The sequence below is a fragment of the Agelaius phoeniceus genome, chromosome 4, assembly GCF_051311805.1.
Source record: "Agelaius phoeniceus isolate bAgePho1 chromosome 4, bAgePho1.hap1, whole genome shotgun sequence".
In the NCBI taxonomy this organism is placed as follows: domain Eukaryota; kingdom Metazoa; phylum Chordata; class Aves; order Passeriformes; family Icteridae; genus Agelaius; species Agelaius phoeniceus.
The window spans coordinates 12,331,086-12,343,215 of NC_135268.1; the positions used below are offsets into that span (position 1 = coordinate 12,331,086).

General features: G+C 49.1%; 1 protein-coding gene across 2 annotated transcripts in view; it reads right to left on the bottom strand.

Moving 5' to 3' along the window:
• Nucleotides 1-12,130, bottom strand: part of SHROOM3 (shroom family member 3) — a 69,832-nt gene that overhangs the window by 17,103 nt on the left and 40,599 nt on the right. For both annotated transcript variants that reach the window (XM_077176828.1, XM_077176827.1), the window contains exons 2-3: nt 8,844-8,972; nt 1,291-1,422 (exon numbers count right to left, since the gene is read on the bottom strand). In XM_077176828.1, the coding sequence (XP_077032943.1) occupies nt 1,291-1,349 (59 nt within the window). In that variant the 5' untranslated portion in view covers nt 1,350-1,422; nt 8,844-8,972. The remainder of the gene's footprint in view (nt 1-1,290; nt 1,423-8,843; nt 8,973-12,130) is intronic.

Below are 12,130 nucleotides of genomic sequence, written 5' to 3' on the forward strand. Positions count from 1 at the left end.
CAAATACCCTGAGGACTGGAGAGGGTAGCCTGAGGATTTCACTTTTCTTCCCTCTCTTCCCAGCTTCCCTTCCTCAGGTATCACTTTCTCTAGTTCCCTGTGCAACGACATGTGCTGTCCTGGCAGAGCCACAGGGAAGGAGCAGGGAGGGACAGGCTGTGGCAGGGCAAGGCACAGAGCTGGAAGCTGGCTCCAGATCACATCCCAAACAAGTGACAGACCCAGGGGAGAAGGGTGCTAAGGATGAGGAAAGGCAGAAGGTAGCCTGCTCACAGCAGCTCTGCAGGGAGATGCAGAGGAACACGGGCAGGAAGAGATACGGCAAATCTCAGGACAGAACTGGTTTGCTCATTTAAATGCACCACTCTGTTTTGGATTCAAATAACCATCTCCCTAGCAATACCCAGCACAGCCCCAGCCAGCTGGCCACTAGATGTTCCCCATGCTCCTTCTCAAGCACCCGGGAGACAGAGCCATGCTGCCAAAGGCTCTGCCAGGAACTGCCTGGGAAGCAAAGCCCCTTGGTGGGAAAGGAGTATGCTCCAGCATGAGCTGTGCTGAGGCCACAGACCAACACACTTCATTTTCTGCAACCATCTCCTCGCTTTCTTTAATGCTCTTTTTTCTCTTTCCTCTCCTCTGCCAAGGATCAGTCTAGCCAGTAGAAGAAAGTGATGTTTCAATCCCAGAGTCTATAATGGAGGGTTTCAAACCCTTCTGCCTCTCTGGGTAAAATCTTTCAAGGGCAGAATTTAAACTTGTTCTTCCACAAGCTGCCCTGCACGTTCAGCTGTGATAGAGCTGACTCCTGCAGAAAGCCACTGCCAAACCAGGAAATCCGTCCCTGAACTCCTCACCCTGGGAGCACTCTTGCTGATGCACTGTTGGCTGCTCTGTTACACTGACAGCTTCTGCCACTTACACCCTTTTCTTCCTTTTTGTTCAATAGGCCAATTTAGACTTTGGATTTCTTTTCCTTTGCTGGGAAAACAACCATGCTGTGTTTCTATATGGGAGATCATCCACAGAGAGCTCTACCACCATCCTGGCAGTGGGCTCCCATCTTTGTAGGAAGGGGGACTTCCTAGCTGCTAATCACCCCACAGAGCACTTACAGGAGGAAAACAAAGCCACTTTATCTGGGAAACCAAACAGGAACTGAAGCCTTTCCAACTCTGATCTGAACCCTGGCTGTGTATAAACCTGTCCAGCTCTATGGAGGTGAACTGGTACCATTTCCCCACTACACTTTTGCCCCCTCCCTTCCCTCCCCAGCTGTGCAGTACTTACCTGGAGTGGTAGGACTGATGCCAAGGGGTGCCAAGCGTACCCTGAGATATTTGCATCATGCTGGGATCGGGCTGGTTCTCCGCGAGTTTGCTAGAATGCCAGGAGTGAGGTCGGCCTGGAGTTTCACTCCGCCTAGGTGAGAGCAGAAGGGGTTTGCACATCAGCAACAAGCCAGCTCTCCCCAGGAAGATGGATGTGAACTTAACACCACCATTTAAAACTGCTTGTGCTCATTTGTGCTTCCCTGCTGTGTTTCTGTCCATTCCAAGCAAGTCCCACAGTAACCACGTGTGAATGTCCCTACATTCCCACAACAGCTCCCTCTGGGATTTGCACAAATCACTGAATGCCATGAGGGGGTGGAAGACTGCAAAGGGACTTTTGATCTCTCCTCGGGGCTGCTAAAAATGCAGGATGAGACGTGACAACCAAGTGCCAGCAATGTGTGTCCCTCACATCCACCCTGAGCAGACAGCTGCCCCCGGGGTGTGTCCCCAGGCGTGGCACTGGCACAGCTGCCCTTTGGTGCCTTCAGTCATCAGCACCAAGGCCGGTGTCTGTTAGCCCTGAGGGAAAAAAACCCCACTGACACCTTATTTAAAGCACAGAGTGGTGCAATGGAAAGTCAAAGCAGGGGATTAGGGATTGAGTCCCCTGAAGAGGCCACACAGACTCTCCTTTGCCCCAGCCTTTGGGCTTGTTCTTAATCCTCCTGCTGCTTTCCATGAGGGATGTCTCCCCTGCTCTAGCACTCCTTTCCACAGTTTCCCACTCTCTCCCTGGGAAAGTGAGGAGCAGCCCTGGACCTGTGTCCTACTGACATGTGACCGCTTGCAGGACAATTCTGACTAAATAAATGCAAGAGGAGGATATGACACATCGTTAGTCTTTGTCTCACTGAAAAATCCACAGCACAGCATGTCCTGAACGCATCAGTACACAGATTAAAATGCCCTTGGCACACAGACACTGAGAGCACAGCCTAAGATTGGTAACAGGAACAGTACAGGAAAGTGCAAAAAGTTAAAAATGCTTTTTAGAGTCAGGTCCTTTCCTAGTATCAGTTAACATCAGCACCTGCTGATGTTGGACAGCATGGAAAAGCACAGGCAGAGAGTGAGAGGCAGAGCCATTTCTCCAGCATTTCTTCCATACAGATTTTATAAGTGCTGGGTTTTTCCTCATTGTCTGCTAAAAGAAGGAAGAAAAAGGGACATGCTTTTCTCTTTAACATCTGTTGTTGCAGGATTGTCTTAAGGGAAACTGGACTGGAGGTCTGCAAAGGACAAGCTGAACCCAAAACCACTTTACCTTTACGTGTGTAGGTGTGTTTAAGACAGAGCTCTTCTGCTAAGCTCCTTGCCCAGAAAACAAAGAACCTGGACACTGCCAGATGGGAAGTTGACAAAACTGTTTATTAAGAATAACTCACATTCTTACCTTTTCCTCTGCAGACATTTAAAGACTGTAAATACTTTAGTGCAGTACAAGCCATCAGCACCAGTTTTTTGCTTGGGAAAAGGAATGATCCTGTGCAAGGCATGTTATCCCTTGGTTTGGTCAGTAGAAACAGTGAGGGAGCTGTGTAGCCAATCATCTGAGCCACAGGTATTTTAACTCTTTTGTCTGATATCCTTGTAATAATACCACATGTGCACAGCTGTGAATTTTAATCACAAGACACATGGTACCAGCTTAGCAGCTCTGTGTGGGATAACCTTGCACTGTTTCCACACCTACCCTGTCTTGGAAATGTGACAGATCCTGACTGATCCCAGACAAACTGGCAGAGTGATACAACCTGCAAATGCAGCAGCTAATGCTGGACTTGAATGAAGACAAAAAAGAATTAGATCTTTAACTGGTATTACTTTGGGGCAGCTAAGTTGCCTGCAACAAAACCAGGAGCAACAGGTGACACTTTGGCACAGGAGGCTGTAGGATCTAAAAATGCAGAATTATAATAATAATAACAACAACAATAACAAACCAACCTCATCACCTTATCTTTTACATATTCTGTACTGTACTTGTGAATGTGTCTGGACAGCCTTACTACTGAAAAATTATCCTCTTCAAATAACAGACTAAGTGATCCCTGTGTTGTAAATGCCAAGGCTGGAAAAGGAGACTCCTGGTTCCTCATGGATACTTGCAGTGATCAGATAACCTGGGCATCCAAGTCAGGTTGGCATCATGACAAGTGCCTGGGAGCAAGATACCTGGAGAAGTCAGTGGGATGTGATGCAAGGCTGGCATCTGAATGGAGCTGTAACCCAGGCTACAGACCAGGTACTGCCAGCTCACACTGAAGACTGGAAAGTCAAAGGGAAAGGGATAGTTTTTCATCTCATCCAGCTGCTGCCATCTGGGAGCTCCCCGTTGCTATGCTGGCCCCAGTGTTTGCAGATGGAAACACACCCAGGCCAGCAGAGGCTCCTCAGTGGCAGTCTGGCACACTGGGAGCAGTCTGGGCTGCAGGGACCACATCCACATCTCTGAGGCCCTTCCCAGGAACAGCTCTGCAGCTCACTCTTATTAGCAGGAGCTGAGTGTGCTCTTCTCTGTAATCTCTGGAGATTATCTTTATATTGCATGCAAAACAGGAATGGAACTTTACAGAGACACTTTGGCACTAACTCTACAGATGAATCAGCATCTGAGGCTTTCTTCAGAGTCTAACTGAAAGGTTATCTTCTCCTCAAGGTCACAAACTAAGAACAACCAGGAGAAAGTAGTCAGTCTGACTGCTGTTCTTCACGTACTGTTCCTTGCCACTTCTGGAGTACACATACAACCTGAGTGCTCTGCAGGTTCAAAAGTACCTCAAGCCCAGCATCCTTCAGGTGGTGCAGTCCATCTTCAACCAGAGCTAACAACCCAGCTTCTTCAAATTGCCATTTGCATTTTTTCCACATCCTTAGAAAGCTAATAAGTGAAAGCCAGAGAGGGATGTTGTGGCTGATTAACCAGCCACTCAGGGTCATCAGTGCCCCAATAAACTGATCTTTTTCTACTCCCACACAGCTCCTGGAGAGTTGTTTTCACCATTCTCACATCCATCAGAAACATCATCCAGGTGGCTAAAAAGAGAGAACTGTGAACAATGCTTCTTGTACCACTGACCTTGTGGTCACTTTTCTCTGTCCCCACAAGCTCCAAACCCTTCCTCAGCAGACACAAGGAATGCTGAAATAAAGACTGCAAAACTTTTCAAGGAAAGCAGAATCTACCTGCAGATCCAGGCAGGAGCAGAGGTCACCAGGACACACCTCCATGACCTGAGGGCATGGCTCTGACTCGCAGCTGGTGTTCCTGTGTCCAGAGAAGATGGGATGGGGCAGAGAAGAGAGAAGGTCACTCTGCCATCACTTACAACCACAATCCCCATGGATGTGCTTCCCCCAGCAGCCCTGCAGCCAGGTGGCTGTGTGGGAGGTTGCTGGAGCTGGAAGGGATGGGCATGGCTGGAAGGGAACAGCCATGGCCTAGCCTATCATGTGGGGAGATGGGAAGGGATGGGGGCCCTGCAGCACAGACCCTTCTCCTGCAGGGGAAATGAAAGATTTGGATGCAAGTGCAGAGCTGGTGCCTCCTGGATCTGATCCCAGGCACTGAGTCACAAGTGAGAAAGCCAAGAGGGCAGCTGCCCATCCTTACCACGTCATCCTCACAGCAGTTGAGATTTCAAGCTGGTGATAATTCTAACCTAACAAAACCCACGTGGCAGGGGCACTACATCCTGAGCCATATCCTGTACATGCAGCAGCAGGATCTTTGTACATGGAGAGATCCTGATCCCAGCAATTCACCTGTACCCTCCTTCCAGGATGAGTGTGCACCTGCACCAACAGAAAGCAGAACAACCATCTGATTTCCCACTGGGACAGACCTGTCTCCAAGACAGACACTGCTAAAGGAGCGGGAGCATGACAAAGAGATGTTTTCCAGACATCCAAACGTGGCTGCAGCCTCTCTGTCCATCTATTAGGCAGGAGATGAAGGAAAAAGTAAAGCACTCAGAAGCCTATTAGGATTTCCACAGAGTGAGGCCACAATCTACTCAAAGCAACGTCGCTCTTAATTAAGGTTCAGTCATGGTTCTAAATATAAGCAGAACAGACGAGGCCAATTAGAAAGGAGTCGGACCAGAATGGCGTCAGCTTGGTTCGTCTTTCACTAAATCTCTCTTTTTAGGCTCACTGAGCCCTTCTGGTAAATTCTGGGGCAGAAAGGATGTGGAGTGAGCTCTGTCACTTCACAATTTTGACTAAAATAAGGAAGACTCATTAGAAAGACCCGAAGCCTATGAAATGTTATTTCACACCATGGATCTTGGCCAATAGTGTCTCCTCATCTATAGGGGAAAGGGAGAATCACGCCCACACTGCCCACCCCTTAATGCTCGGATGAAAACTTTCCCTAAGTAAAAAACACATGAAAAACCCTTCACTTGAGAGCAGCTGGGTGAAATGTGTCAATATTCTCAATACTCTCATACCAGGACACAACCTGCTTTTCCACAAAATGTTCATTTTGCAGCTCCTGTGCCTGTGTGGTGTTTCCAGCTGACACGTCAGACACCATTTGTTTTTCCCCTTTGACAAACATCACTGAGGATGTCTGGGCTGCATCAGACCATGCCCTGGGTGCCATCTGGGAACTGGGAGACAGGTACCAATCTCCCTGAAATCTCTGAAGAAGGGAATCAGAAGTTTCTGCTCAGAATTTCTACCATTACCATCACGAACTCTTTGGGAAAAATTCCCCACCATACCACTGGGGAGAAAATCCCTGTGTGGAAGCAGAGATGATAACCATGTGGATCTAGAGACAGATTTTTTCCTGATGGCTTTTCCTGACTGAAGTGCCCTCAGGCACAGGCTGCAGATGGAAGTGCTGGGATCACTCAGAGGTGATGGCAGCTGCGAGCAACGGGCGCTCCTTCCTTGAACTTAGGAACAGTCAAACATTGTAATTAATGATTATTGGTCCTGCAAGTCACACCTCTGTATTATCACATATCTCTGGGAACCCCCACGCTGTCTTATCCAAGAAAGAGGCATTTATCTAGTGCCCAGCAAAGGAAACAAAGAGTGAGGGGCTGGCAGCCAGGCTGTGCGCTGCAGCTCCATCTTCCCTTCGCCCCGGTGCGGGGTTGACAGGCAATATTTAGATTGAGGACTTTTCCCTACACAAAGAAAGGGTCCCACTGGCATTCCCTGATACTAACCAGACACAGGCTTCAACAGGAACAGAGGTGATGTACACAAACCTCACTCTTCTTGATTACTGAGTTCAAGGACTCTGTCGTACCGGGATCTTCTGACAGCTTTCTATTTTGAAGGCAGCATTATCAAGCAACAGACTGAGTTTGATTTAAATTTCAAAACGAGGAGTATTTCAGATCTCTATTTTGAGAAGTGCTTGCCACCAAGATAGTCCATCTCTCACAGGACTGCAGCTTGGACATGGAGAAGCCAGAGAGCCTTCAGCCTGGTACCTAGACCATGCATACAATGAGGAGCAGGGGAGCACTGGGTTAAAGACTCTGCAACTTTCTTCTTTCTGTAATTTTACTCTGTTTCCTTTACTGGAAAAAGAGGAAGAAAGAACAGACATGGAAAAGAAGCAGCTAACTGACTTACAGTCTTTGAGGAGGATCCTATTATTCCCTGTCTTCTGCAGGGATTCACATTATCTCTCCCAGAGCAAGGGTGGAAAATCCTAATAGCCAGAGCCTGCAGTGGCTTCCCTGCCCAGAGCTCTTCAGAGCTGCACTGATTTATCCAGACTGATAAACCGGCCCCACAGGCTCAATTCAATTAATTTTTTCTCATTCTTCTCCAGTCAGTAAATTAGTTAAAAAGACAGAAACCCAAGCATAGCTTAGATTCTTTCACCACCCCATATCCAACACACAGCAACTTGCAACAGGAGAGACTTGGAAACAATGGAAGGAATGTGTTTTCAGTGCTTAGGAGGAGCTGGGTGGCTGGCAGCAGGAACCCTGCCCTGTGAGCCTGATTATCCAAATGGAACGTGGACAATGAGGCTGGGCAGGTGACCAAGGGGATCTGCAGGGCAAGGCTCCAGGCAGCAGCTGGGCTCTCCCCTGAGCCAGAGGGCTACAAATCACAGGCAATGCTCATGGGCTCCACATCCAAGTGTGGGCTCCACATCCAAATGCTTGTGGAGGAGCCATAAATGGGACAGAAGCAGCAGGGCCTTCAGGAGGTTGTGTGGAGGTACTTGCACACAGGGGGTAACAGGGTGAGTCAAATGTGCCAGGGAATTGCACCCATTGCCTGGGCCAAAGCAAAGGCTGCTGAGTCTCAAACACCCTCCCACAGGCACATTCTTATACATTAGAGCAGCTTCCTGTCTGTAACTAAAGCTCCAGCCTGGGTCAAACTGAGATGTGCAGCCACAGCTTCCAATGCTCCTGGAAAAGTAAAGTTAAACACTGGGCTCTGCACCCAAAGGCAAATTTATCAAAGTGAAATGCTAAACTTTGGAGCTTCTGTGAAGATCTGGTACTAAACTGTTGGGCAAGAAGGATTTACAGAGGGCATATGGTGAATGACTCATTGTTATAGGGAGGTGGTGGATGTAGGGGAGCTCCTTTCCCAAATTCCCTGTGGGTGACATAACCTGGGGAAATGCAGAGTCCCACTCCTCAAAGATTAACCTCTCCTCAACAAAATCAGCTTGAGGAGATATTTCAGCCTCTAAAATCTGCTCCATCCAAGGCTGGGCAGGGTCAGCATCCATGACTGCCTACAGTGGCCAGAAGTTGAAGCGCCTCCACTAAGGTCAGGGAAGTTGCTCCAGAGATGCATCCTTGCTGATAAAATCAGAATGTGGAATTCCCTTCTCAGCTGCTCACTCACAGGCACTGGGCCACATTTCCACCAGCTCCAGGAAGTCAGTGTTGCTTCTTGACTTCAAATAAGCCAAGGTCTGACCTAAATGCAATGTTGCAAATAAAAGCCACTGCTTCCACTTCACAGTACAAATCTCACAAGACCAAGACACAAAAATCTATGAGGTCACCCAGATTACAGCTGACTGATGTAAGAGGCTCTTCTGATGCCAGCAAAAGCTCTGCCTGAGTAAATGCTGTAGGACTTGGTTCTAAACTGCATGGCCAAAGGAGGGGAGTCAGGCTCCGCCACAGTACCAGCCAATCTAGAGCAGTTCAGCAAAGTGATTTCTGAATACATTTAATCGTTCTAAGATGCAGACGGGTGCTCAAAAGTCATGAATGCCAAACTCCCACTAAACCACCCAGACTCTTGAAGAAGCCAGGTGATTTTGGAATGCCAGGCACCTGAAGTTGGGAAGTCAGAGAAGACTAACACCACTTGTGTGGAGATATTTGGGTTCAGCATTTCTGATGACCTTTACCAGCATTGACAAAAGCTTCTAAGGAGAAATTTCAGCACTCCTTCCTGGTGAGTGCCCCTCAGGCACACAGGCAGCCAAAGCAGTAACTGTTTTCCACCCTGTCTTTGCAGAGGCTTCAGGGACACACACAAACACATTCTCACCTGGTCTTCAGCCGTAACTTGACTCCTGCTGCCCACGTGGCTTTGCCGGGCTGGAAGTCAGTGGTCACACAGTCCGGGCTGAGCGGGCTGGGAGACAGCTCTGAGCATCCCTGTGCTGCATGGGTGTCCCTGCCAAAGGAAAGCAAGGACAGGTAAACACCAGCACGCAAAACCTCAGCCCTTAGCCAACAGGACTTTAGGAAAGAGGGCAATGCACAGACCCAGAGGGAAAGGCAGGGGCATCAGGTCATGTGTGTCCTTGTTTTTCTCTACTCTGGGCAATGCTTGGCTCTGTGAGTGTCCCTCAAGAGTGTTTTGGAGGAGCTGACCAATCCCACGACACACAGGAGTGAGATTAGCTCAGTACACAGGGCACAGAACTCATTATCCTGCAGCTGCATTTGGGGACACTAAATCCCCAGGTGTGGAGTTCACGGGTTCTACTGTGGGATACGCTTTTTCCACACGTAACCACCTTATGAGAGCTCAGGGATTGCTCTGAACACACAAGAGAAAAGCCAAGAGAAAGTTCCACACAGTGAGAGGGAGAAAGACAAACCTGTCCTACACCTCTGCTGATATTTCCACCCAAGTCAGCAAACACATATTTACCCCGGTCCAAGTCACAAAAACACAATGTAACCATTGCTTCAGCTCCTTCCTTTCCCCTGGAAGGCTCCACTATTCCTACTTGCTCCAATTTTGAGCCCTGAAGTGCAGAAGTGATTTGAGATTTCCGCTCAATGAGCCCTCACGCCGAATAAAAGCGGGGCTGAAAGGCTCCCTGCGCCTCTCCCTGCCCGCGGCAGGCCTGGCCCGGCATAAGCTGCAATTGCCTCTCGTTGTGTGCTGAGCCCACATGCCGGCATCTGCGGCTTTGGATAGCTGAGATGGCTTGGATGCCATTCCGGTGAGAGCCCGGCCGTCTTTGTGTCCGGCCGGGTCCTCCCCCGCGCTCCCTGCCCGCGCCCCCACGTGCCAGGCAGGAATGTTAAGCCTCCCATTACGGATGAGATACAGCGGGGAAGCGCAGCAGCACTTTCACCTACATTAGGGAAAGCGACTCGTCAGGAACGGCCTTTTGTTGCTCACCTTGCTCATCTTCATCCAATTTTTACAGCAAATCCTGCCTTGGCTGCCTTTTCTTTCCATGTGCCAAATCCTGTCCTGCTTTGTCTCTGCCACTCCTCTCCTCTGAGATGATGTCAAGTCTCTGATCAAACTTGAAAGTTTCCCTTCCCTGCTCCCATTCCAGCCTCACTGTACACCAGGAGCACAATCTCTTTTCCTGCAGCCCTGGAAGTGCCAATATCCTTAAATGCTCTATTTCTCTTAGCTCACCAAGCTTACCATGAAAAATTACCAATTTCTAGAGGAGATTTCACTGCAAGACAAGGAAAGGACAGAAGGCCTGCGACAGATGAGGATTTAAAAGATTGCATATAAATTATTTATCCATACAAACAGGTCTACAGTTTCATGAGCAAAATATATTCACAGCTTCAGCATTTGGAGGACAGAGCCCTGTCCTTCCCTGCTTGTCTCCTGGAGAGCAGAGTTTGGCTGTGCCAGGCCACACCACAGCAGTGGGCAAAGCTGCTCACACCTTCCATGCAGTCAGCTGTCTCTGAGGGAGCCAGGGACAATGTGTAGGGCTGGGAAACTGCCCCTGGGCCAAGAGAAGAGTCATCAAGAGTCTGAAGAACTGATGGAAAGGAGTAGTAAGTGCCTACAGCTCCCCGGGCACCACAGCCTAGTAATCTTTCAGCACTTGGACTCTTTTTTTTTTTTTTCTTTTAAGAGAAAGCAGCTTTTGAAGGATGCTAAGAAAGCAAGAGACACCACAGACCCTATATTCTGCTGTGTGTGAGCAGAGCTTTCTGAAGAAGTGCCTTCCAAGTGCTCCCACAGGGACCTGCCCAGCCTGACCCTCCAGGGGCAGCCCTGAGCAGAGGGAGGGAAGAGAGGCAGCTTGGGTGTTCCCCCTCACAGGAGCAACCCCTGCTTCCAGCATGCATAACTTTGGGCTTTACCTCACAGAGACAGAGACACCTTAATTAGTGTCTCCATGGGCTCCAGAGGTGCTGGTGCAGGAACAAGGAAATCAACAGAGTTTTTCCCCAGCCTCTTAGAAAACTATAATTGCAGAGCTCTGTGGTGCATGGCAGGCTCAGTAAGACACTGCAAACTAATCATCCACTCTAGAAATAGCAATCAGGCCCAGTGGGGAACACAAGAGATGAGGATCCTTCCACCTGGGAAGCACATCCACCTCAGGGCCAGAGTACAGCCAGAGGGATGGTCCCCATGCAGGGGGGTCCCTGTGACAGCAGGGCAGGGAGAAGAGCTGAGGCCAGCCAGGGCTGCAGAGCCGGACACCTCCCCATACAGGACCCCAAGCCCACACCTGTCCTGCCCTTGCAGCCTTCTGCCTCACCTGGCTGCTTAGCCCAGAGCATTTGCTATGGCATTCCTAAGTAAGGCAGCTCAGTCTAACAACCAGGAGGGTGCTAATCTCTGTAAAGACACTTCTTCCACCATTACATGGAGACAGCCACTCTTGTGCAAAGCTGTTGGGGGCCTACCTTTCCTCTTGGCTGTCCTCACACCTTCTTCTTAAAGTGGCCCTTCTCTGAAAGCTCCAGCTGCCCTGGGACAGCTCTCCAGCTCCCTGTGGCAGCACCCAGCCCAATGGGATGCTCTTAAAGCCTGAGGCTGCATTTTATTTTGGGATGTTCAAAGGGCCTCACAATTCCACAGCTAAAAAGTATCCCTGGCAAGGAGGGGCCAGCAGTTGCTCCTTTTGTTATCATGCTGTTTCTAAAGCTCTCAAGTGGGAGACCGGAAACCCAGCAAACACAGTCTATTTAAAACTCCTTTACCTCCCACCTGAGGCTGGCAGCTGCCTCTGAAATCTTTCATTTTCTGCAAAGTTCGTGTTTAATTATGAATTGTTATTTATACTTGCTGCTTCCATGGTGCCTTTGGTATTTAATACCACACATGTCCATGAGAACACTCTGCTCAGCTTTTCCCTCATTTAAAAATATGGCCTGCTTGGATTTTTTCCTTGCTCCTTGCTTGACAGTGAAAGAATACAGTGCTAGAGATTAAGGGCTTTTTTCAAGGAAAACCTCCTTCAGAAGTTTCAGTGCCCCCTCCAGAAGAGAGGCAGCACCTCCTGACCTCACATCCATCTCTCCCCACACAGCCAGCACAGCCTTTCCACAGCAGGCATCTGTGAAACTCTCCCTCCTTTTCACCACCTTCCTTAGAGCTCTTCAAGA